General features: G+C 50.4%; 1 protein-coding gene and 1 long non-coding RNA gene across 4 annotated transcripts in view; one reads left to right on the top strand and one right to left on the bottom strand.

Moving 5' to 3' along the window:
• Positions 1–9,996: 9,996 nt before the first annotated feature.
• LOC122236618 lies at positions 9,997–11,418 on the bottom strand. Its single transcript, XR_006214710.1, has 2 exons — positions 11,210–11,418; positions 9,997–10,347 (listed from the first exon to the last, which is right to left on the bottom strand). It is a non-coding gene; the product is annotated as an uncharacterized LOC122236618 (long non-coding RNA).
• Positions 11,419–11,613: 195 nt separating this feature from the next.
• Positions 11,614–25,753, top strand: part of MED26 (mediator complex subunit 26) — a 52,310-nt gene continuing 38,170 nt past the window's right edge. The window contains exons 1-2 of one of the 3 annotated variants that reach the window (XM_042978498.1): positions 11,874–11,942; positions 14,050–14,162. Coding sequence is in view for 1 of the 3 variants with exons in the window: in XM_042978494.1 (XP_042834428.1) it covers positions 11,871–11,942 (72 nt within the window). In the remaining 2 variants the exon portion in view is untranslated. Of the gene's footprint in view, positions 11,943–12,006; positions 14,163–25,753 lie in introns of those variants that run through there. The other 2 variants (XM_042978494.1, XM_042978497.1) reach the window with 2 other exon arrangements.

Here is a 25,753-nt window from a genome sequence, read left to right as displayed (position 1 = left end):
GACTAGACAGTGTATGTATTTTTAACGTTTGTTTGGTTTGTGAGAGAGAAAAGGAGGGACGGGCAGAGAGAGAGGGAGAGAGAGAATCTTAAGCAGGTTCCTCACTGTCAGCACAGAGACCAATAGGCTCAAACTCATGAACCGTGAGATTATGACCTGAGCCAAAATCAAGAGTCAGATGCTTAACTGACTGAACCACACAGGAGCCCCTAGACAGTACTTTTTTTTTTTTTTTTTTTTTTTAAGACATCTTATGGGTGGTTCCTGTTGGCCTGTGTTTGGTTCACATTAATCGTTGTGGCCGTTCATGGTAAATGTGGGCCACAGAGTGTGGACTATGCTGGGGGAGTTGTAGAAGTTATTTTAAGGGGAATAAAGCTTTAGTGCATTTAATTAGAGTTTACTGTGAATCAGGGGATAAAGTGGAAAAGACGGTTACGTTAGAAAGCAAGATGGAGGTCTGGGCCAGACCCAGGCTCTGTCCCTTCCAGAGTGTGATGGGGGGCAGTGCATTGGCATCTTTGTACCCCCATGTCCTCATCTGTGATATGGAGACAGTGAGGGAGAGAGCTATGACACATACCTATAACGTGCCTCACATGCAGCAGGCACTCAGTAAGCGGTGTTATTTTTGTTGCTGTCATTACTTTTTTTTAAACCTTTTTAAAATTTTTAATTTTAGAGATCGAGCATGAGCAGGTGAGAGGGGCGGGGGGGGGGCGGGGAGAGAATCCCAAGCAGGCTCCACGCTTATCAGTGCAGAGCCCGACGTGGGGCTCAATCCCACGACCCTGGGATCGTGACCTGAGCCAAAATCGAGAGTTGGACACTCAACCAACTGAGCCACCCAGGCGCCCCTGTCATTAGTTGTATGAAAAGATCTCAGGCCGCCTGGGTGGCTCAGTTGGTTGAGGGTCGGACTTCGGCTCAGGTCGTGATCTTGTGGTTGGTGGGTTCGAGCCTTGCGTTGAGCTTTGGGCTGACAGCTCAGGGGCTGGAGCCCTGCTTCGGATTCTGTGTCTCCCTCTCTGTTTGCCCCTCCCCCTGCCCTCCCACTCTGTCGCTCTCTGTCTCCCAAAATAAGAAATTTAAAAAAAACAAAATTTTTTAAAGACCTTGATGGGGTTTTGTGAAGCCTAAATGAGGTAGTACTGTAGTCACAGACCGGGCGGCTTAAACAACCGACGGTTCCGGGGGCTGGAAGTCCCAGGTCAGGGTGCCAGCATGGTTGGCTCCTGGTGAGATCTTTCTCCTTGGCTTGCAAATGGTGGCCTTCTTGCGGTGTGCTCACACGGCCTGTCTTCTGTGCACACGCATGTGCATCTCTCTTCCGACACGGACACCAGCCTTACTGGATCAGGGGCCCACCCTTATGACCTCAGTTAACCTGAGTTACCCCTCTCAAGGCCTTATCCCCACAGGTAGGGTTAACCCTCGCTTTGGGAGTTAAAGCTTTCACGTGAATTTTGAGAGGGTAGAGCTCAGTCTGCAATAGATGGTCAAAGGTCTGCCCTGTAGTAGAGGTTCAGGAGCAGTTAAGTCCATGTGTTTGGCTAATAGTGTGCTTCGAGGCATTAAAAACTTCAGAGAACTCTCTGTGGTCCGGGAAAGCTGACCCTAACAACTGGTGCAGACGAACTTTGTTTCCTGATGTTCCGTAGTGAAGTATTTGCATGTGAGTGGGATGGTGGCTTTGACCTCAGCATCTCAGACTTTGATGTCCCATGAATCCCCTAGGGGTCTTGGCAAAGTGTGCATTTGGCATAGCAGACGGGGGTGGGAGGGGTGGGGGGGGTGCACGGGCCGAGGTTCCTCATTTCACCCAACTCCCAGGTGATGCCCGTACCGCTGGTCCCTGGACCACGCTTTGAGGCAATGATGCTGTGCGGTAGCCACTGGCCACACGTGGCTATTTCAGTGTCCATCTCAAATGAACTAAAATTAAAAACCCGACTGCTGAGTCAAATGAGTAGCTACGTTTCAAGTGTGTTTCGTTGCAGAAACCTCGAATGGGGCAGCCGCGTCTAAAAGAGAGAGTGGTAAGCTTTCTTCATCCGGGGCCTTGTAGGAGTTGCCCTTGTGGCAACTATAAGATGTGTGGTCTTCTAGCTCTGGAGGTCAGAAGCCCAAAATGGGTCTCGCTGGGCCAGAATCAAGGTGTTGGCAGAGCTGGGTTCTTCTGGCGGCTCTCGAGGAGAATCTGTTTCCTTGCCTTGCCTGTAGCTTCTAGAAGTTGTCCACCTTCTTGGTCCGTGGCCCCGTCCTCCCTCCACCTTCCAAGCCAGCAGTGGCTGCTCTGGTCTCTGTCAAGATGCCATCTTTCTCTGATTCTGCTTTTTTCTTCCCCATTTAAGGACGCTTGTGATTACGTTGCCCCTCCCCCCCCCCACTGGGATTATCCAGAATAATCTCCTTAAGGTTAGCCAATTAGCACCCTTACTTCCATCTGCAACCTTAATTCTCTCTTACCATGTATCACAATTTGTTTACAGGTTCCAAGTACTGTATTACGTCCCGGATCTTGTTGGGGGTGGGGTGATGTTATCAGGCCTAACACTGGGCCAGACAGTAAATACTTTTGGCTTTGCAGGACCACACAGTCTCTTCCTCAACTGTGCAACCCAGCCTTTGCAGTGTGAAAACAGCCAGAGACAGCACACATACAAACAGGCCTGGCTGTGTGACTTCTTTTTTCGTCTTTAACTTTCTTCTGGAAAATTGTAAACACACAAAAAAGGGAGACTAGTGCTTGATTTCACATGTACTCATCAGGCAGTGGTTTTTATTTTATTTTTTTAACACTTTTTTTTAAGTTGACTTATTTGTTTTGAGAGAGAGAGAGAGAGAGAGAGAGAGAGAACACGAGTGGGGGAGGGGCCGAGAGAGGGAGACAGAGGATTGGAAGGGGGTTTTTGCTGACAGTAGATAGCCCAATGCAGGGCTCAAACCCATGCCGTGAGATCATGACCTGAGCTGAAGTCGGATGCTTAACCCACTGAGCCACCCAGGTGCCCCAGGCCGTGGTTTTTATTTATTTATTTTTTCTAATTTAGTTTTTTTAATGTTTATTTTTGAGAGAGAGAGAGAGAGAGAGAGAGAGAGAACACAAGTGGGGAAGGGGCAGAGAGATAGGGAATCCAAAGCAGGCTCCAGGCTCCAAGCTGTCAGCACAGAGCCCCACATGGGGCTCGAACTCACGAACCATGAGATCATGACCTGAACCAAAGGCGGATGCTTAACCCACTGAGCCACCCAGGTGCCCCAGGCCGTGATTTTTAAATCTTATTTTATATTTTGCTGTACTTGACTGTCTGTACCAAAGATCTGTTACTCTTGTAATCAGGAAAGAAGAAAAAACTCACAAAGATGTAAACATCAGAGCATCTAGGAAGGGTGAGGAAAGCCACCACCACGTTTCGAGGTTAAAAAGGAAAGAGGCACAAATGGACCGAACTTTTGTCCTTTCTGTACTTCTCTTCCGTGAGCCTGAGAATTAGGCGAGCTTGGGGCGTTCTTAGGGTAAGAGGCAGGCCCAGTTACCTGGGCTGTTGGTCAGACCCTTTTCAAATAGGACATCTGCTTGCTCATGCCTCCAGAAGTCTCCTTGTGAAACTTAGTACTAAGTGAGGTAAGGGAATCGCATGCAAGCGGTTGGGTGCAATAATCCAGTTCTGAAAGAATCACTTTAAGACAAATGAACCATGTAGTTGCCAGAATGATGCAGGGAGGGAGCCCCGGCCATTGGGGAGGGGGGAGCGGCGCAGCTGGGGCACAGATGGTTCCCTGGCTTTACCCCTTTGCGTCCAAATTTTCTGTGGTGTGACGTTGTGTGAGATGTGCATGGAGCGGACCTGGCATGCGGTGTCCGTGGTGTGGTTCGTGTGTCAGAGGCGGGGGTGGGGTTCTTTCCTAAGCTGCACCGTATCTCTCACTGCATGAACAGAAGAAGTTCAGAGCCCTTCCGCCAGGCCTTCTTAGGCATCACCGCAATGCTTTGGCACAACGAGTGGTGTCCAAAGGATCGCCGTCATCCGTTTTTCCCGATGAGGAAATTGAAGGCCTATCCAGGGAAGTGACTTGCCCAAGGTCTCCCGGTGTTCTTGGCAGAGCTGACGTGAAGCCTCGTCCCCTGGCCCTTCTGTGCTGCTGCACTGCTCCCCCCACCCCCCTCCCGCCCCCAAACACCTTTATTTGGGCTCATTCCACCTGCTCACTGACGTGGATCTCAGGCCACCCTTATCCATAAGACGTGTCCGGAGGCCCGGGGCACCCGAGCCAACTCTGGATTCAGAACTTGCACTTTCCAGCAGCGTGTCCTGTACGTGACACGATACCCCGAGGTATCTGGGCTGGCAACGCTCCCTCATCAAAAAGTAACACTTCTGTAGCCAGACTTCGTAACATTCACACAGAGCTGGACAGACAAAGGTGGAACGTCCTCAGACAGCCTTTGTCAACCACACGGGCCTGGCGCAAACTTAAAGAAATTCTTTGGGCTTTTCGAGCTATGGGGTTTAGGAACGGCAGGGAGGGGATCGTGGGCCTGCGCTCCGAGTCGTTCCCTTGTCCCTCACGTGCCAGTGATGTTGGGGAGAGGTCATTGTTCCTGTTTGTGCCTCAGTTTCTCCGTCTGTGACAGCGATGGCTCAGGACCCGGTCTCGTCAGGACTTGACACTCCTCTCTGTATGTATAGCCTGCAGTATTTGTAGGGCGTGTTTTCTAGAGCATCACATTGCTTTCTGGGTTGAGGCACAACACTGTGCCTTTGTTTCTGAGACATTCCATTGGCCGGTTTGGGCCTTTGACTGTGGCTCCTGGTTGCTTTCTGACATCAGTCCCTTGGCCCTTGTCTGCTCCTTGGGGAAGTGGCTTGCAGCTGATTGGGTTCATGCGTTTCTCTGCCAGTCTGGGACCCCTGAGCTTTGGGCTGCAGTCGTAATCCTGTCTAAAATCCAGTCATGTGACTTTAGCCAGGTCACTCCTCTGAGAAGCAAGGGCCAGGCCACCTGGTTGGATAGCTAGGTGACCAGTGTGCAGGAGTGGAGAAAACCCACTTAGGGACGGTGAGGAATAAGACTGGTCGGGAAGATGGGCCGTTTATGTGTGCCACATTGTAGCATGTGATGTGTGTGCCGGTGAGGGGGCGTGGCTCACAAGGCCAAGGGTTTACGTGAGCCAAGGTCCCTGAGTTTTTAGAGCAGGGGGCAAGAAGATCCAAACTGTCTGTCGGCAAGACCATCTGGAACAGAAAAAGCTACAATAAATTGACTTTATCCTGCAGTTCCTTTACTGAGGTAGAAAGGGTGATCTGATCTTATTTCTGGAGATGCTTAAAGAAAATGTTTATCAAAATCATTCACTAGAGCATTAGAACAGTTACTGATCTTATTTCGTTGCCTCACCAGAGTAACTGAGAGAATATGAAACCATAACATATTCTCTATATTTTGCACGTATAATATTTACATATGTATGCATATGTAATACATAAGAGCCTCTAATCTAACAAGTGATTTAGACCACCTGGCCAAGCGATGAGATTATTTGAACATTTCAGAAACACAATTTTGGCAAGTTTTTGGAGGTCTTTTTTTAAGAAAAGAAAAGGCAAGGGGTGCCTGGGTGGCTCAGGCAAGGGACGACTTCAGCTCAGGTCATGATCTCGTGGTTCGTGGGTTCGAGCCCCACGTCAGGCTCTGTGCTGACAGCTCAGAACCTGTAGCCTGCCTCAGATTCTGTCTGTCTCTCTCTGCCCTTCCCCTGCTCGCGCGCGCTCTTTCTCTCTCAAATATAAACATTAAATTTTTTTAATTAAAAAAAAGGCGAGAATAATTTTATGACTGTAAGTCAAAAGCAGACAAAATCAGTTTTACAGTTTCACAAGCGTATTTACCTGGTCTGCCTTCCAAAGAATTAAAGGTGAATGAAAGGGATCCGTAGGAGTGTTCCCGCAGCTACTAGAAAAAAGCATGGGCAGTAGTGGAAAAGTGGAATCAAAAGAGAGGCAGATTGATCCTTTATTTTCTTCATGCCTAAGTGTATGTGTTAAGACTATGTGCTCTGTGTTGTTTTTATGTGTGATTATTTGTTACCCTGTACTTAGCTGAAGGTCAGCGTAATAAAGAAGGTAATTAAAGCTTAAAAGAAAATAAGCTGCCTGGACGTGTGTGTGCAGCAGGTCAGAGGAGAGAAGTGTCAGCAGGCGAGAAGAATGAGACAGGGCAGGGGTTCAGGAGAGGACAGAAACACAGGAGACACACGGCCAAAGACCAACACCAGGCGGGAGGGGCCGAGGAGTTAAGTAGCAATGAGGGCCGGAGAGCATGGTTCCGCATCAGAAAGATTCCGTCTGGAATCCCAGCTGCACTGTTGGTGACGTGGCTGTGTGTGAGTCTCCTCCCTATTTAATTTTTTTCCTAACGTTTATCTATTTTTGAGAACGAGAGAGAGAGACACACACAGAGCGCAAGTGGGGGAGGGGCAGAGAGGGAGACCCAGAATCCGAAACAGGCTCCAGGCTCTGACCTGTCAGCACAGAGCCCAATGAGGGGCTTGAACCCACGAACCGTGAGATCGTGACCTGAGCTGAAGCCAGACACTCAACCGACCGAGCCACCCAGGCGCCCCTCTCCTCTCTGTTTAAGCTCAGGATCTTCCTCATGTGTCCCTTGAGGGTTACATTAGCAACCCTGTCTCTCTTAGCTAGTGCTGAGTAACAAATGACCCCAGTACTAAGTGGCTTAAAAACCTCTACTATTAGGAGTCACAGTTCTTTGGGCAGGAAATTGGCTGGGGCGCAGTGGAGCCAGCTCTGAGCCCCAAGAGGTTCTCAGCTCACTTGCCTGGCACCTCACCTGAGTTGTCCCAGCCTGTTGGGGTTAGGCATATGGGGCTTGGTGTTCTCTGTCACCGGGAAACTTGTTCTCCTTCACAGAGGCCTTGGGTCACTAGCTCTTGCCAAAGTGCCTTTTAGCACAGCCACTAGATTGTGACATGGCAGCTCTATGCCCCCAGGACTGCACAGGTGGATGCTGCCTCTCTCTTAGTTTCCTTTTCATGGCTGAATAATATTCCAGTGTGTGGATATACATCTCATTTATCTGTTCACCAGCTGGTGGACATTTGGTGTTTGTACCTTGTACCTGTTAATAGTCCTGCTGTGGACGTTTACCTGTACAAGTCTGTGAGTGTAGGTTTTCAGTGTTCTTGGGGAGATTGATAGGAGTGGATTTGCTGGGTTGGGTGGTAACTACCAGGCCTTCTTAAAGCTTTAACCTACACCGGGCAGAGCATGGTTCCACTGCATTCTCTAGAGCCAATTGTAGCACCCCTCCCCCCACTGCCATCAAGCGTCAAGAGGGGGAACTGACATAGGGGCCTGACTGTCCGGAGGGGTTCATCTGGGTCCTCATGGAAAGCCCTCAGTGTGGAACCTGACATGTAGCAGGGACTCAACAAATGTCATTCTCTTTATTACTAAGAAGAATTCAAAACTGGGGCAGTGGGCAAAATGCACACTGTTAGGATTTAGATGGACATCCGTCTGGAGGCCTGATGGCAAATCCACGTTCAGGATTTTGGAGATTACGGGCACGCTTCTGATTAGCTGTGTCCGAGTCAGAAGATGATGGCTGGAGGCTACTAGAGGTCAGAATAACCCCAGCACTGGATGAGAGGACGAGGACACACCACATCTTCATTCTAGAAAATGGGGAACTTCGGGCACAAATGTCATAAGAAAAATCACCTGGCATTCTGCCTGTCAGAGATAACGGCTGTAAATATTTTGGCTTCTTTCGTTCCAGTATTTTTTCTGTGCATCATGTCCAAGAAGCATACATGTTTTTATAAAACCAAAATGATCGCAATATATATAGTTCATATATTGCATTTTAACATTTAATATGAAATCGGGAGCATCCCATGTTGTTCAGCACTGATTTCAGTGCCTAGATTATCTGTCATCGGTCTATATATCTTTTTATTTATTTTGAAAGTGTCACGTACAGCGTGGTGAATTTCTACACGTTGTGTATACCATAAAACAAGACCACTACCCAGGTGGAGTTAGAGGATCTGGTGGTCCCTTTCTGTCCGTAACCTTCCCAGTTGCACGAATCGACCCCTGATTTGTTTACATACTGTGCTTTTACTGAACACTGGGGTTGCCTCTAATTGTTTACCCGTACACATGATGCTGCCGTCTACTTCCCCATATGTACACGTTTGTCTACACCTGATTGCTTTCTTTGGATACATTTTGCAAGTTGTGAAATACTGGGTCAGAGGGTATGAACATTTGGAATTGCTGTCCAACATCTTTCATAGTGTCCCTATCCACAGTGGCTTTGCCCTCCCGGGTGCACCTGCTGCTCCGCTCAGACCATACAATTACGGTGTTGTATTACTGGGCCCCCAACCTGTTTCCTGCGCTTGGCTTCAAAACTAGATCCTCCAGAGCAGGCTCTGTGCCTGCATCCCCCTACTTGGACCCACGGTGAAATTATTTGTGTTCTCTTGTCTGTCTTTGAAGCCCTTGCTAAGAGCAGTGACCTTTCAGGGGACTATTCAAAACCAATTGAAATCGGTTTCACTTTTAGAATAAGCAGGACTTGCCGCAAAGCCAAGCAGAACTCTGAAGCCCATCTCCGAGATCACTGATAGGGTTGAAGGAGCTAATAGAGGACAGCGTTTTTTAAAAATTCCCGCCAGATGTTAAATTCAGAGCGAACAAAGGGGTCCGAGTAGGTTGGTGGTTTACTCACATTTTTCCTATTATTCATCGAAGGCCTCACATAACCTTATTGGGGTAAGTCCAAGAACTTTAAATTGTGCAGCTCCCAGGGGCGTAGGTGTCTAAAGGGGGTACAGTCTCCTTTCACTTCAGAAATGAGTCTGCTGGGCGAGCCCCTGCTGTCATTACTTGCCACCATGTGCTGTTGCTGTGGAAGATTGGTCCTAAGTAGTTGTGTGAACCGGCCTGCTCGCAGCTCCCTTCTGTGATGCCCTTGCTTATGCAGCTTGGGCCTACAGTGAAACGAGCCCACTCCCTTTACCCCCAAGCTTGGCTGAGGACGCTCCACGCTCAGGCTCCTAAAACTACCTTCCTGCCACTTCCCATGGCAAGGGCAAGTCATGGGCTCGGAGCCTCTTGCCCTTTGGGGAGCCACCTCACTAGGAGGTAAGGCAGCCTTTTCCGGGGCATTACAAGCACAAAATATCTTGTCTTCTCAGGACAGTGGGGTGGATGTCCTCTGAACCTAATTTAAAGGACACATTGCTGAAGAAGAACCATTACAGCAAGGGATTTACCCTGAGCCCTGCCTTTGTGTAACTGATAGGAGCCATTTCAAGTGTCTCTTCCTTGAAGCAGAAAGTCTTGCTAGGTGAACTGCAGTATCTATCTTGGACCTAAGGGAAGCTAACGTTTTCAAGACTACCATTGAGTGGCGATCTGATTTAATTTTACTACTACATATATGTTAAATGTGGAATAAAACTATATATATATATATATAACTAAACTAAAACTATGCAGGTAACTATATACATATATATATATGTATATAGTTATCTGCATGAATAGGTGCATCCTAATGTGTATATAGTATTATACTTAATATTTCGTTAAATATTTATGGAGCCCCACTGTGTCCCCCATCTATGGAACTGAACAGTTAATACCTGTGTCTGGGTGTGTGTATACGGCTGTCATGTATTGGTGACATGTTCATTCACTTATTTCAAAAATATGTAACAGGCATTGTTCTAATGGGGACACTGAGTGGAGTCAGTGCCCTTACAGAACTCAGTCATCTTAATGTTGCTTCTTAGTTTTAAAAAGGGCAGGTAAGTTGAGTGTTTTCCAAATTTTTTCTTAAATGACCTGGCCCACGCAAAACAAATTGCTTATGTCTATGTGATCCTTGATTAAAAAAATAAATAAGAGACTGTACATCTGAGTTAGAAATTAAAAAAAAGGCAGGACCAGAATATGCTTGGGGGAGAGCTTGTTTATTTTGCTTATCTGAGGTTGAGATAAAGAGTATCTCCAAATGGGCTGGTTTCCAACCTGGACCATGTACACAAAGCACCTCATTCTAGGAGGGAGAGTGAGTAAATTAAAAAGAAGTTTTTTGCCCATGTTTATTTTCTCCTGCAAGTGTGATGTAAAACTTTTCACATGTGCAGAAGGAAGCAGACACAACCACGTGCAGAAACAGCCGTTTTTGCAAAAACGCTTCCCAGAAGCATGACAAACGCAAGACTCACAGGTGTAGCACAGATCCAAGGCGCGTGTGTGGTTCTCATCAGCTGCCTCGCTCCTGTTTTAAATCTAGGTCTTCCTGTAACAACAAAAAAATTTATTTCTCCGGAGGCTGCGGCTAATAATCCACTCAGCCTGCCTTTTCACCCCTTCTCATAACAGTATTTCTAACAGGGCTTCCAGAGAGCGAGCGAGCGCTGGAGCTAGCAGAGAGCAGTGAAAAAAAAAAAAGAAAAAAAAAAGGCAGTAAAGTGGAGATGGGAAAGAGACTCCCTAGACTTGACGTTTAATTCTGGGTTTGACCTGTAACTCTGGGTGACCTTGGGCCTCAATTTCTTCCTTTGTGAAATGTATTGTTCAGAGAATGAGGGTTTCATTTTTTCCAGCATCTCCACGCAAAGCAGGGTGGGTCTTTTAAACCAGTGGTTCTCAACAGGGGACGTTCTACCCGCCAGGGGACCTCTGGCGATGACTGGACATTTTTGGTTGACCTGACTGGAGGAGAGAGTGCTCCTGGCATTTAGTAGGTAGAAACCCAGGATGCTGAATATCTTAAAATGCACAGGACGGCCCCTACAACAGTGAGCCGGCCGCAAATGTCACTGGTGCCCAGGATGAGAAACCCTGGCGTTGACACACGTTTGCAACGTTGGGGGTCGGTGGGCTCAAGGGGCTGGCTTTGGGGCTTTCTAGCTGGAGTGAGGGCTCTCCCGAGAGGCGCTTCGCTGTCTCATGTGTTGGTGATCCCAGCACGCGAAGCACTGCAGACCCCCGCCCTCTGGAGGGGTGGGGGCATCCCTCTGCTCCTCTAAAGATGACCCTTCCGCGCGCATTATCACAACGTGGACTTGGCTCCCTCGCCTCCAGGAACGGCGATCGAGGGACTGGGGACCCCAGGCTCGGAAAACTTGTCAACTTCTCCCGCCCGCGACTCCCGTCACCTCCTTCGGTACGGGGAAGGCTTTTCTCCCCAACGAAGAGTCCTTCCGCCGCCAACCCTGAGGCGGCCGACCGGAGTGCCCAGGTTCAAGGACTCGGCGCGCACCGCCCGTTTCCGTCGGAAACCTCAGCTCCCCAGGGCCCAGCCGGGGGCGGGGCCTCCAAGCGGCGGCCGTTGCCCCGCCCAACCGCTTCCCAACGGCTACCTCCGGCGGGCGGTGGGCGGGGCGGGGCGGCGGACCAGTACGCCTGCGCGCGCATGCGTGGGGGTGCGGGGCGTGGCTCGCGCGCGGCCCCGCCCAGACCCGGCGTCTCTGCCCGCCCTATCTCCCAACCTCCTCAGCGTGGCGCCGACGCTGCGTGCGGCGCGGGTTACCCAGAGTGCTCCGCGCAGGGGCAGCTCACTGGAGTTTGGTTCTCGAGGCGGCGGCAGCAGCGGCGGCGGCTCCGGTGGCTCCTCCTCCTCCTCTGGTGGCGGTGGCGGTGGCGCCCCGGGCCCGAGCCCCGGCTCCCCTCTCCGCCACCCCGCGTGCCCCCTCCTTCCCCGGCACCGCGGGGAACATGAGGCTCCGCTCCCGGAGGCCGGCGAGTGAGTGACCCCCGTCCCCCGCCTCAGCCCGCCCGCCCGCTGGCCCGGCCGCTCCCCCCCGCCTCGCCCAGGCAATGACAGCGGCTCCGGCGTCTCCGCAGCAGATCAGGGACCGGCTGCTGCAGGCCATCGACCCCCAGAGCAACGTAAGAACCCGCTGCGCGGGCCGGGACGGAGGCCGCGTGGGCCCGGGACCCTCCCCCTCCCCAATGCCCCTCGCCCGCCGGGCTCCGGGGAACCCGCCCGACGCCCACCTGCCCCCGAGGGCCGCTGCCATCCCGGTCTCTCGCCCCACGGGCCCGAGTCGGGGGCAGGTCAGGCAGTCTGGCGGCGCTGGGTACGTGAGGCCGAGGCTTCCGTGCGGCCTGGGCGGAGGGAGCAGAAGGGAACTGAGGCCAGAGCTTTGCCTTTTCTTCCGCTCCAGATGTATGACCCTTACTGCTCCTTACGAAGCTCACCCGCCTTGCCCTTCCCCGGGGACCCGCGACCCCCGGGAAGTCTTCCCGGCGGGGGGGAGGGGAGGGAGAAAGGCTGTGGAGCAACTGGTGTCCGGGGTATGACTCGGGCGCCTGTGCCGCCTGTGTCTCGGCCTTCTGGGTGATCAGGAAAGTCCTCCTTTCCTCTTCTCCCGGCTGGAAGCATCTTCCTGGCTTCAGAGGGACCCCCCCTCCCCGCCCCCAGCCTACTTTGCCCTTAGCCGGGTGCCCAGGGCGCGTGGAGAGTCCCCCCTTGGTTCTGCGAGTGGACATGCCTTTGCCGAGTCCCTCCTGGGATCGCTGCCGACGGTAGATGATCGTGGGGAGGGTGGGATCCTTCCTGTTGCCTTTCTAGGCCTAAATGCCCATTGCGTCTTCTGACCAAGCCAGAGCCCCGCTTTTTGGTGTGAATTAGAGGTGGTGATTTTCTTTCCTGTTCTTCAAGAACGCTCCTTCGGCTATTACTTCCCCCCACCTGAGGGTTCCGGCTTGGTGGCTTGTCACTTAGAGGGTCAGGGTCAACCTCAGGGTGTTGCTTTCTTAGATGGTCCTCCACTGAGGCTACTGTTTGCAGAGGGATCTTCTCTGCCCCTCTTCGTGTGTGTAGGGGAAGACTCGTAGTGTCTCCCCTCATGTTTTCTCAAAGGGATTGTTGGCAGTAGGGGTCATTTTCTCCTGTGGCAGGAGCAGGTTGAGCAGTAGGAAGATGTTGTGGCAGGTATGAGATGAGCCCCTGCATTTGCTGGGAGACCAGGAAGTGGCCATTGAGATCACTTTTTAATATGCTGGAGATCCAAGGAAAAAATATTTTTGTCTTGGGCCAGGTAACTCCGGTTTCTCTCACTGTAGGGTTTTTGTTTTTCCTTTACATTGGTTTGACTAATTACTCTTAGGACTGTGCTTTAGCCTGGTATTTTTGGAATAATTCACATTGGCTTGTATAATTTTGGTAGAAATTGAGGAGTTATGGTGTCTGTAAGTCTCTGGTTTTTGTATCATAAGTAATCCTCTTGTCCCTAGTCTTCAGGCCCCATTAAGATGGACTTGGTGGTAATTGTCTTCAACAAATGTTGTATACATTTTTGTTATGACTTTGGGGGTGGAGTAGGCACAAGCTATATAAAACCTTCCAGAATATTTTGCAGTAACTGGAGCCGCTGCAGTTCCTAAGACTGAAATATTAGAGAATAAAACAAATGACATGAAAAATGAAAGCTTGGTGACTTTTGCATCTTTTGTCCAGAGTGTAATTTCTTGAATTCCACGTGCCTGTTTGCCTTCGGGGAATCTGAGAGGTTGCTGAGATATTAGCACTGATCCTTAATGCCACCTAGGAGAGCTTTGGGATCAGGAGGTGCTTTGACAGGCGGTCATGATATGTTGTGGATTAGGTAGGGCAGTGACCTCAGAGGTTCCAGTATTGTGTAAGGCTGTAATCTAAAGGGTTCCTAGGGGGAGAGGAGAGGAGGGCAACGAGGAAGGGGGGTTAGCCAGAAGCGGGAGAAGGAAACAAATCTCATTTTTGTTGTATTTTAGTGTGTACAGTGGTGTTCATTCATAGGAGCCCATGGTTGCTGTAATGGCATGGGGTTCACATGTTATATGGCTTGTCTGGGGGGGGACTTTAGTGATGGGTGTGCATAGAGTCCTGCTAAATGTGAGCGTGGTGGATGGAATTGGGAAACTGTCTCTGGATACGAGTGATGAGGAAAGTGCCTCCTTTAAATGCTGCCATTGCCAGTGACCATCTGTGAGCATTGTTAGAACCTTTTGACAGGAGCGTGGCTTGAAGCAAACCCCATATAGAGACTGGAGCCGTGGCAGAATAGGTTGCCGACAGAGGTGGTGCGACCATAATTCTGCAGTTTCTCTGGATTGACCTGGGCTCAGGTGAGTGTGAGGTAGCTCCAAGAAGGCAGTGCCGGCACCCAGCTGCTTTTCTCTACCTTGACCAATTATGAACTCCACTTTGGGATAGTTAGTTGACACATATTTAAGATGCTCATGGAAAAAAAATGGGGACAGTGTTGAAGAGCCAACACTAAAATTAAACCTCTTCTGAGAGAAGCGACAGGGAATTGTGTCATGTAATGCTTACCTCTATGGGCATGCAATTATGGTTAACAAACTTAGCTTTTGCTTGAAAAATCAGTGTCAGGGCAGCTGACCTAATATCCACAAGTAGCTGAGAAGTTAGGGAAATAACAAAGTAACATTTACCGACCATCTCCTTGACAAAGGAGTTCTTAAGGGGAAAGTTGTCTGTATGTTTTCAGTTCCAGTCTCTGGAGTATTTGAATTTCTGCAACAGCAGACTCTGAGTTAATAATTTCTGCCAACTCAGTAATAAAGTAAATCCTCTACACTTCTTTTCAAAAAGCGACTAACAGTTTTTCGGAACGATCTAAGCCTTACTCTCCTTGTGGTGTATGTAGCCAGGGTGTTGAAAATCTCTGAAGCGCAGTGTGCGCGTTTCTTCCCGCTTAATCTTCGTGGGTACAGTCAAGGGCCACGCCTTCTTCCTCTGCCCAGAAATTGGGAGTCCATCCACCCAAGCACAGTCTTCTCAGCAGGTGATGAACTTCTCGCTTGTATTGGACACTCCTCGTTTCATGGAAGTTCAGGCTTTGCCTTCTTGACCAGAATGTAGGCTTTGTGAGCATGGTTTGTTTCTTGTCTTCTTTCTCCAGGGCTGAAGCATTAGGCGCTTTAGGGTGCTAAGTGCTGGTTACACTGATTGAATCCTCGCATCCTTCTTGCTATATGTGCTGAAGTTTAGTCGTGTAATATTCTAATTCAGAACTCTCTAGAACCGTGAGGCACATGGATAGAATAGGTCTGAGACGGTGGAGTGGATACTGTATCCCCGTAACAAGTTGAATAATAGCACAAAGCAGGCCTTGCACAAAGCAGGTGAGCATCTCTGTAATCAGAACAGGGAGCGGCCAGAGAAGGCACTGCGGGAGAAGGGGACTTGAACTTGCCCAAGATGTCTGTGTAAAGGCCTCCTACTGATCAGGCTCTCTGGCAGGAAACTTCAGAAATGACTTTTCTTTCTTACAGTTACGCAGACGTCGGGTGCCAAGGAGAGGTGACCAAAGGGCCTCTGCAGAGAGAGACACACAAGAATGATAATTTCCCCCCCTAGGAAATTAGAAGATTAAGACGCCACCTAGCTTCTCTGGGCTGCAGGGTCTTCATGTACAAAGTGGGACTGGAACTGGTGTATGCACCCATGAGGCTCCTTCTGGATCCAGGGTTCAGATTCTGGAAGGGGTAGCAGAGGCTCACATGAGTTGTTCTAAAAGTTTTTTTCTTTTAATGTGAGATGCATTATGTGAACTTTCTAAAATAACAAAATTCTCACAGATCCCAGAACTCCACTCAGAGATACATGCTTTACCTGACTCTGCAGCATTTGAACAGGGTCTCCTGCTTCCCCACAACAGTTCTGTAAGGGAGGGATGGTGAGCAACTGATCTCCCTTTCCTGCAGGCATAGAAACCAACAGCATAAAGACAGTAGGTGCTGTTTAAGTGGGTGCTTCCCATGGTCAGGAGAGGACAAGACGCTTTTGTTTCTTACTGACTTAATTTGAGGTGACTGCCCTAAAGTTAGGGACTTACCTGAAGTTTAAGTGACAGTGCTTCTAACTCTAATGCCACCACACTGCTCTCAAAGGTGGAGCGATGGCTTGAGAAGAGGCCCAAGAGGTCAGTGTTCTTGAGCTGGTAAGAAAAGATGCGGGAGCCTTTTCTGTCCTACATAAGTTTATATGAGATTACAAATCGGTTTAGGTTTACCTGTGAGAGATCTAACAAGGTGATGATGTTAGACAGCCTGTCCTGGAAACATCTTACGGTTTCTGTCAGGGACAGAATCCTGGGCCAGACCATATCGTGGTGTGGCAATTGCCAACTGATGTGGAACTTTTCATGAGTATTGTGTGCTGGCTTTGTTTTCTGCTTCAAGATTACAAGCACTCATGATGTTAACTTAAAACATCATTGATCCTGCTGAAAGGAGGACTGTTACACATTGTAAAGGGGAAGACTGTTGGTTCTGATTCTCTCCGACGTTAAAGGTTATAAAATCTCAACACGTGGACTCTCTGATCACTCTGGTTGCCCAAATGGCAGTGACATTCCTGTCTTTGTTCTTCATATGTGGCCATGATATGTGAAGAAGAGAGCAGTGTGGCATTTTATGACTTTGGGAAACAGGCAGGTAATAAGTGTCACTTGTGACGCAGGTGTAAGTCCTTGTTCTGACTCACTCTCTCCCTTAGAAGAAGGTGGATTTTACATTCTGTCTTCACAGAGGTCTGGTGGTCATCAGAAGTGGCTTTACTTGTAATCATAGTATGTTGTCCTGCCTGGAAGTCACAGAGTCCTGGAGGATTGTCCAAGATCAGCTTGTGGGAAGGGGCCTTTGTCCTGATACAGTTGTAAGAAGACTCCATGGTCACCTGGGCTCCTGGGCTCAAGATGTAGCTGCGTGTGGCAGGACATGCACTTGAGGTTAGGTGAAGGAGAGGAGCTGTTCACCTGTGCCTCGATTTTGGTGTCTCTGCAAGCCATCTTCTCAGACAGAGCTCCAGTTTAACTGGAACCAGGCCTCAGTCCAGTCCTTAGGTGACTGCAGTTCTGTGGGCATGTCTCCTGCCCAACCCCCACTGTAAATCGCCTTCTGGAAGCTGGGGGCTTTGTCTCCATCAGAAGTTGTGCCCCTTTCTTCTCCCTTATGGGAGGCTGTCCTGAGTCTGTCGGGTCCTTTTGGGACCCCTCAGTTGGTTGTTGGAGTGGGTGACTGAGTTTGTGGTTTGGCGAGTGACTGCATAGGCAGTGCGTTTTCAGCCTGGTCTTTCTAGTGCCCAGACTTGGAGCCCCCATCTGAAACTCCCCCTTTTTGCTCTCAGAGCACTGAGCTAGTATTGACATGGAGATTCCTTGATTCCTTGAACTGGGGAGTATTTCTTGCATAAGGAAGACATACCAATATTCTGCATGTGGTGTTTAAAAGTGCTCTCTGAATGAATTCCAGGTCTGAGGAGGCCATACACTTAACATCTCAATTGTCAACTGATGTATACTGTTGATGGAGAAATGTGGTAAAGCTGAAAAAGGTGGCTCAGCAGTTGAATAAACATTTCTAGCCATTGCTTATGGTGTTGGGTGTGGAGGGTGCAGACCTGGAGATGCCCAGCCCCTACCCTTGAAGGACCTGGAACAGGAGGAGAATGTGCACGTGGGCAATCTGGGGTGGAGGGTGGGGATCAGCGTCAGGGGAGGCCTTACAGGGCTGTAGCTCGTAGGTCCAAATGGAGGAGTTGTTCATGTTTCTTATTCAAAGGTAGTTCAGAATTCTTAAGAGATGAAATGACTTCTAGAGCACTGTATAGTTTGTTTTCAGAGTGAAAAGTTTTACAGTCACATACAGAAAGCCAGCTCTTGCTTCATCTCTGATCTGAGGGAGACAGAATTTGACGAATAGCTGGCAAACCCTTGAACAATTTGCCCTCTCAGCAGTGGGAGGGGAGGGGGACAAGTGTCAGGCTCTGTGGAGGACCTGGGGTCCGCTTTCAAGTATTTGAAGAGCTGTTGTACCCCGGGTTAGGTTTGCTCTGTGTGGATTTTCGAGGCAAATCTAGTAGGGGAAGGCAGGAGTTCCTGGAGGGAGGCCGTGCTGCACTTGGGGAGCTCTTGATTATTGTCCGAGCTGGCTCACGACAGTCCAGAACCACTGTGCCAAGTGGGTGTGCACATGTATCTGGACCCCCAGACGCCTGCCCAAAAACTCCTGGAGGTTCTGTGATGGCGTGAGGAGCCTGCTAAAAAGGAGAAAGGTCGTATCAGGTGACATGTCATTGCCAGGCAGGTGGGGTCGAGAGCCTTCGAATGCTCCTGGGACTGCAAGGAAGTTCCCTGGCTCCATCCATCCACTGGGGGCTGTAAAACGGACAGCCGCAGCCTACAGAACACGTAGTATGTGCCAGGTACGGTGTGGAGCGCTTGGCTTCCTGTTTGCTCTCTGAACTAGTCCTAGAGGTAGATGTTCCATCTTCCTTTCAGGAGAGAGCAGAGATTAATGATCTCCACTGTCGTGGAGGAGGCTATGGGCCTATACCCAGTGCTGGTAGGCTCAGAAGCAGTGAGCTTAACTCTGACAGTCTCTTGCCTCCTACATAAGCAGTGCCCAGGAGGGAATTTGGACTCCGCTGTGTCTTCTGTGGTTTTAACCTCATAAATACAAAGTGTTTTTAAATGTTGTTTTGTGTTTCCATTTCCATCCCAGTTCGGACAGTCTTTCCCTCTTTGAAATCTTCTAGCCTAATGGCTCCTAACCTTTTTGCCTGTCAGGATCCAGTTCTGTGATCAGAAATATTCAGGGGGCTCCTGGGTGGCTCAGCCGGTTAAGTGTCTGACTCTTGATTTCGGCTCAGGTCATGATCTCATGGTTCGTAAGGGCAAGCCCCATGTCCGGCTCTGTGCTCACAGAGCGGAGCCTGCTTGGGATTCTCTCTCTTTCCCTCTCTCTCTGCCCCTCCCCCAGTTGTGTGCTCACGCAAAAATAATAAATTTGTGCTCTCTCTCAAAAATAAATAAACTTTAAAAAAAAAGAAATATTCAGGAACTTGCATATATTGACAGGTGTACTTTGAGCAGCTGTTTTTTTGAGAAAATTCAAGGAAAGAAGCTACTCTTAATCGAGTCATGCTTTGAAATGAAGTTGTATCTTATCAAAACGGCGTCTACTTAAATCTGTAAGCTAACCTTCTTTGTTTGTGACATCTAGGTTGGGACTCTCTGTACCTCACATTTGTGACCTTCTGTCATCGCTACTATTCTCCTCTCCCAGAAACCTTTCCTGCTTTAATCCAAGACCGTCTCCCTCAGGCACTGTACATAACTTAAAAACCCTACATTCCTGCTGATAACCGGTCTTGTTGATTGCATTTTCCTTGGGATCGCGAGCTCCTTGGTAGTGGAGCACGAGTTAATCCCCATGTTTCTAGGGCTTCCATAGCAAGCCTGTGCTCAGAAGCTTGTTGATCTTCCTGTGAAAAGGGCCAATATCGGGAGTTAACTGTCAGCACTTACCCAGCAGACACACAGCTAGAAAGGATCACGCTGGGATCGGGAATCCTTCCCTCCTGCCCAGTCCTCACCCACCTGCCACCACCTCCCTGGTCACCTGAGAGAGCGCAGTAGTGGGTACAAGGTCAGCATTCTACTCTCCTGCCAGAGTCCGGGTCTTTATGCTGGGTTTGTCTACGGGATGTTTTTATGCCAGGCTGGGAGGGAAGTTGTACCTGAAATGCTTTGTGTTGTCTCTTGAACTGGCTGAGGAAAAGGCGTGAGGCATTTTTTTCCCTTCTGTTTCTTGGCTGTTATTTTTTACCCCTGTGACAGGGAAAAAAGATGACTCTTGATCTTAGATCCCTGTCTGTCTGTGGACCCTGGAGATACTGTTCAAATGCTGCCTTGGGGCCCTTTTGGTCACGTGACAAACGAGACTCTGGACGCTCCGCTTCCCTGGGTTTCATCAGGGCCAAAAAATGGGTGATGGTTCCTCCAGACCATACCCTGCAGTGAGTCAGCCTTGTGGCTGCTGTGGCGGTCCCGGTCACCCATCCACTGTGGGCGCAGAGTGATTTTGTAAGTGGTTGGCTGTGGCCAGCCTTGACTCCGTGGTGGGGGGTTCTATGACCTTCTCATGGAAGACTTAGGTGTATGTGAGCCCAGCTCACAACAAGAGTCCGGTAGGTGGCCTGGCAGTCCTCCTCCAGGCACCGGTAGCCGCCCCCCTGCCCTGCCCGCACTTGTACCTTTGGCCCCATCCCCTACCCGCACCTCCGGTCACACACCTGGCTCTGGGTAACCACCTGATCTGCCAAGCTGGCCGCAGCTTTGCCTGCCCACAGGGGGGCTGGGTTCATTAGCTCTCTCGACCTCTCTTGCCATCAGGTCCCTGGTCCGGCTCAGGTTGGCATATGGGGTGGTGGCCACATCCTCTTTCCCCAGGTGATCCCCAAGGTAACTAACTGCCCTCTTCTTCTTAAGGCCAGCCCTTCTGGAAGCCACATCAGGTAGACCCTTCCCAACTGTATTTGCCCCATGCATCTTACAACTGCGCCAGGCAGGCCGTTGGCAAGCTGACTTTTTAGTGCTGTCTGTGGGGGTCAAGTGCCAGTGATGTGTGTAGGATATAAAATAGGAACGGTTTACCCTTTTTGCTGATGGTTTCACATTTGCTTCAAGTATTCTGTTGGCCAGCCTCCCCCAGAGGGAGCTCAAATGTGAAAGGGCTGATTGGCTTGTGCCACTCAAAGGCTCAGAGGTGAGTCTGTTCTCAGGTGAGGCCCGGGTTTTGTTCCATCTCTTTTGTAGTGTTCCCTCTGCGCAGTGGGGTGTCCTCCTTGTCCTTCCAACCCCTGCAGCTTTGGGATTCACCCTCTTTGACCATCAGCCAGGGGAAGAAAGACGAGGTGATGCTCTCCCAGAAGTCCCAGCACACATTTTCTGGTGCCGTCTGTGGGCTTTGATGCAATTAGTAGGCTGTGTTGATTGGTTCACCCCTGGTGTTAGTTCCACCCAGACCAGCCCAGAATAGAGGGGATGCTCCCAGGAAACATCAGAGTCCTGTTTGTGGGAGGGGGTAGTGGTATGGAGAACAAGCTGACAATGTCCCCTGAGCGCATGTGGGTTTAATCACCACTCTGATGTGATAATACCATCAAATAGTTGGGCGTGCTGGCCTGGGAGACTTGGGTCCAGAAACAAAATGGGTGTAACTGACATGTAAGGCCTGGAGTAAGCAATGGAGTGGTTTGGATGATAGGAGGTCACAGCATGGCGTTCTGAGTACCCACCCACAGATTCTGATTTCCCCGTAGTCACACTTGGGTACTTTGCTCTTACCTTGTGTTAAAGTGGGTGCCGGCTTGTAGCTTCTACCCCATTCTGGGCAGAGGAGCACTTGGGGAATCTAAGAGAGCCTGCCACAGTGCTGCTCATTCTCCCAAGCCCATCATCTCTCCTGGTGCTGCACCTGGTGCAGGCAGGGGAAGTGGTGCAGTCCAGGAGGCCCCGGGCTCACACAGGCCTCCTGTGGTTGTGAGGCGGCACCCGGACCCAGGCAAGAGCCGAGTTCTCTGGACTTCTGTCCTCTTGGCTCAGAGGCATGGATGGACACTGGATGGTCTCTTCACATCTGATCGTTCTGCCCCTTTCCTCTTGCTTGTCCCCTCCCTTTGGTTAACCTGGGTAACCGGAAACTGGTACCTGCATTTCCGGGCCTGGCTTCTTCCCCTTAGGTTAACTGAGAAGGGTAGGGTCAGGTGATCTTTCACAGCCTTCTCCATTTTTCCCTCTGTTTGTTGGGGTGGGGGGGAGGGGTGGCTCTCAGCAAGCACCTGAAGTTGGTGATGTCTGCTCCCCCTTTGCTGGATGCTGGCAGCCTGGCAGTGACAGAAGTGGGCCACATGTTTTAGTTCAGGCATGATCATGGGGGGAAAGGTTTGTGAATGGTTATTTCACTTTCACTTCTATTTTAACGGAGCTTCTCAAGCATTTAAAATTCTCAGCTTGAAGATTGGTTGACAAGCCAGTGCTGGCACTGAATGCAGGAGCCTAACTTCTCACCAAAGGGCAAGAAACATCGCCCTCCCAAGTGTTATGTGAGCCTGCCCTGCTTTTGCTTGTAACTTCTCTCACCCCATCACTGAGCCGGAGTGCTGTTAGTGTGTGTGTGTGTCTCTCTTTCTGTCTGCCTTGTGGACAGATTTCTCCAATGTGGTGGGAAATGCAGCAGCCTCAGGGTTTGACTTTTTGAAGGCTAGGCCATTGAAGAAGGGATTCACACACTTGCTTCCACTGTGAAAACTCTTGGAGAATCAGCTCTGGCTTGCCTTGGGGGTGAGGGGGCCTTGGAAGAAATGGACATGCCCACAGGAGGTCAAAGAGGAGCATGTAGAGACAGGGTCTGCAGTTCAGACAGAAACAATAGGTGCCCCCAGACTGCTATAGTTATCCCAGGTGGCTGGTGGGAAATGGGCGGGGGCAGGGGCGGGGCCAGGGCTGTCTTAGGGTTTCTGTGATTCTGCTTGTCAGCTCCTCCTAGAGGAGACTGGGCACCTGCCTGTTGCCCTGAGGATGAAACTCCTGTGTTAGGATTACGGTGGACATGGTTTTCTATCTGGTGGGTGGTGGGCTTCCCCAAATTGGGAAATAGGAAGTGGCATCATCTGCTGTGCTTGTGTTTGTCACTCCAGACTGTCTTCCTGGGTCATTGTGCTGTCTTCAGTTCTCTGCTGTAGGGTTGGTGCTGAATGTACCTTTGCAGGAGTGAACGAGGCCTGAGGCCTAACACTGATCGGTGCCCGTCGTCCCCTGTCCCCCTTGCACCTTGCTGTGTTGGCCATTCCATTCTCTCCAAACCCTTGCCCATGGTGCCTCTTTACCCCCAAGTATTTTGGCTTTGCCCTGCACTGCCCAAGACCCTGTCTGCCTTTAAGGCCTTCCCCAGGTGTTCTTAGAGCCATGGCTTCCAACAGCACCTGAACTCTCTCCAGCAGACTGCTGTCCTGGATGTGCAGGAGGCCCATTCCAAAGTGGAGGCACCTTCTTTCCTCCTGCCTTTCTGTGCCACACTGTGGTGGTTGGTGGTGCCACCACTCCTTGGGCTACTTCAGAGTTGTCCTGGGGTCCGCCTCCCATGGCAGCCCCCTTACTGAAAAATGGGATCTCCAGGGAGGTCTAGTGCAGCTGCTTAGCAGCTGGTCTGCCTCCTGCTGTCTCCTCCACACCAGCCAAAGAGTGAATGTCCCCAAACACAGACGTTTCATCCTCTCTGTTGGGGCTTCGTGGCTGACTGGATATAAAGTCTGAGTCCTTTAGGTAGCATATAGTGGAGAAAACGGTCTTTGGGTAGAAAAACTTGGGTTTTGTCATTAGACTGAACTAACCTGGAATCTTGATTCTGCTGTTCACCTTGCAGCCTTGGATGAGGTCAGGTTTTCAGCCTGAGTTTTGTCAGGAGGATGTACACACGCTGCTTAGGAAGGCCGTTGAGAATGGGATGTGGCCCCAGTGCAGATGCGCCCCAGGTGCTGATATACAGGGTAGCTAACAGTTCACAGGCTTGGTAGTGGGCAGCCCATCCAGCTGCTAGTTCCTGTCCTTCCCCTCTGGTCCATGCCTATTGGATGATTAGTTACTGAGAACTAGCCAATCATGGGGCTGTGTCTTCCTGGCCAGTGACTGGTTTGAGAATGGGCCCATGACCCAATCAGATCCTATGAAAGTTTTAGCACTTTGCTGGGGTAGTTGGGGTAGACATGAATGGGGAAGATATGAGCTGGTTGTTGCTGTAATCTCCTGCTTGGGAACAGCCTGCCCAGGAGTGAGACCTGTCCAGAGAGTTGAAGGAAGATTAGGTCACCATGGCCCAGCTGGCCCAAGGCGAGTCCTGCCCTGAACTTTTCAGTTAAGTGAGCCACTGACTTCTTTTCTGGATGAGGCCCGTTTGAGCTGCCTTTTCTGTTACTTGCAATCAAGAGAGTCTAGACGGAATCGGCCGAGAACGTTGTGCTCCAGTGTCTGGCTCAGGCGTTGTCTCTCCCCCACTGCTGCTCTAGCCATGCTCAGCTGCTCATCAGTCAGCTCCTGACCTGCTTGTGTACCCACACCTGGATGTCCTGCCCTCTTTTTTCCCCTCCCTCCCTCTTTTCTTCCTCCTTCCCCCTTTTCTTCCTCCCTCCTTCCCTTCCTATCTGCCTCTCTGGGCCCAGGGTGCCTCCCCCAGCAAGGCCAGGGCCAGATCTTCCAGGAGCACTGTCTTCTGGCTGTTCCTGGCGTCCTGGTCTGATCTGTCTCATAGCATCTTTAACGTGTCTAGCATGCCTGTGTCGCATCCCCCCCTCCCCCCCCACCGCCTTGGTTCTTTTGCTGGTGCATAGTGAGCCTGTTCATTCTGTTAGAGTCAGTGACCAGTTTATGAACCAATGTGGGTCCGTCTCTAATTTCAAGTGACAGATGAGCACAAGCAGTACCTAACTTGGGAGGATCTAGTTGGGTTTAGAGTAAGAGTTCAGGTTTGGTGGGGCCTGGGCAGGGCAGCGCTCAGCTCATGAGTATTGGGGTGGGGGTTGGGGTGGCTGGTTCCCTGGAGGAGTCTCCTCTTCCTGACAGGAGTACTTGGCCCTCTCCAGACCTCAGCCTTTCGGGGTCCTCCCGTGGTATGTTTGTTTTCTTGGAACTGTAGTGGCATAGTTAGCACTCTGGCACCAAGCCTGTCCCCTGTGTGTCCCGTAGTTCTGGGGAGTCTCGGGATTCTGTAAGTTGGTGACAGGACCCAGGGAAGGGGGAGGGTGTGCTTGGAGAGCATATACCTCCTCCCTCTCTTGGGCAAGGCCCAGGCCAAGATGACTCCCCCCAGCAGGGGGCTCTGAACCCTGAACACCAGCTGTGAGGGCTGCCACTTCAGCTCCTTCTCTGGCCTCTGCCTATGTAGCCTTGGGGCAAACCATTTACTGTTTCTGAGGCTCAGTTTCTTTATTTGTGGCTTGGGGCTATGGGAGCCATCACTTGGTGGTGTCCCGAGAGGCTCAGCACATCCGTGGCAGGGACAGTGCCCAGCTTCTGTGTAGTCACCTAGATGACCATGAAGGACTGGGTACTGTTTGTTATAGGTGAGCAAAAGTGGGAGGGAGGTTGTCCATGCCGGAGGCCCTGCAGAAAGGGGAGAATAATCCTATCAGTGATAATAGACCTGCCTGTGGAGTTCAGCCAGGGAGGGGCTGGATCCCATTCAATCTGGTGAGCAGCCTTGCTAAACACATCAGCTGCTCAAGGTCTTTTGGTGTAATCTTCGTAAAGGTTATTTCTTAATCTTTGGACCTTAATAGAAACTGGAGGACCAAAGCATCAGCTGTTAATGTGTCCTCGCTCTCTGCTAGGTATTATCCCATTTCATAGATGAGCAAGGTTAAATAGCTAGTCACCTGGTCACTGCATAGCTGACCTCAAGAGCGTTTGCTTTCGTCATGAGACAATATGGCGGGTGCTGCAGAGAGGAGAGGAGAGGAGAGGAGAATCCCTGTGGAGGTCTTTGCTTCCTTCCAGAGCACTGTGTCCTGATGGAGATGGTCTCCGTCTGTGCTATCCAGTAAGGTAGCTGTGAGCCACATGGGGATCGTGAGTACCTAACATGTGGCTGGTAAGATCAAGGAACTGACTTTTAAATTTCTATTTAATTTTCATGCCCACCTGAGGACAGAGCACTTCTAGGGCCTCTCGGATTACTTGTGCTTTGGGTCAGGACTGGGGGCTGTTGCGGCCTTTTTCCACATGAGAGGTGGGGGAGGAGTTTGCACCTGAGCTGGCATAGGGGCGCAGAATGGGGCTCCTGTCCCTTCCTAGCCATCCTCTTCTCTCAACCCCCACCCAGGCACACAGCTTTGGTGTCTCTAATGTCTCTAG

The sequence above is a fragment of the Panthera tigris genome, chromosome A2, assembly GCF_018350195.1.
Source record: "Panthera tigris isolate Pti1 chromosome A2, P.tigris_Pti1_mat1.1, whole genome shotgun sequence".
Lineage (NCBI taxonomy): Eukaryota > Metazoa > Chordata > Mammalia > Carnivora > Felidae > Panthera > Panthera tigris.
The sequence above is the reverse complement of the archived record's forward strand: the minus strand, read 5'-3'. Positions and strand labels throughout refer to the sequence as shown.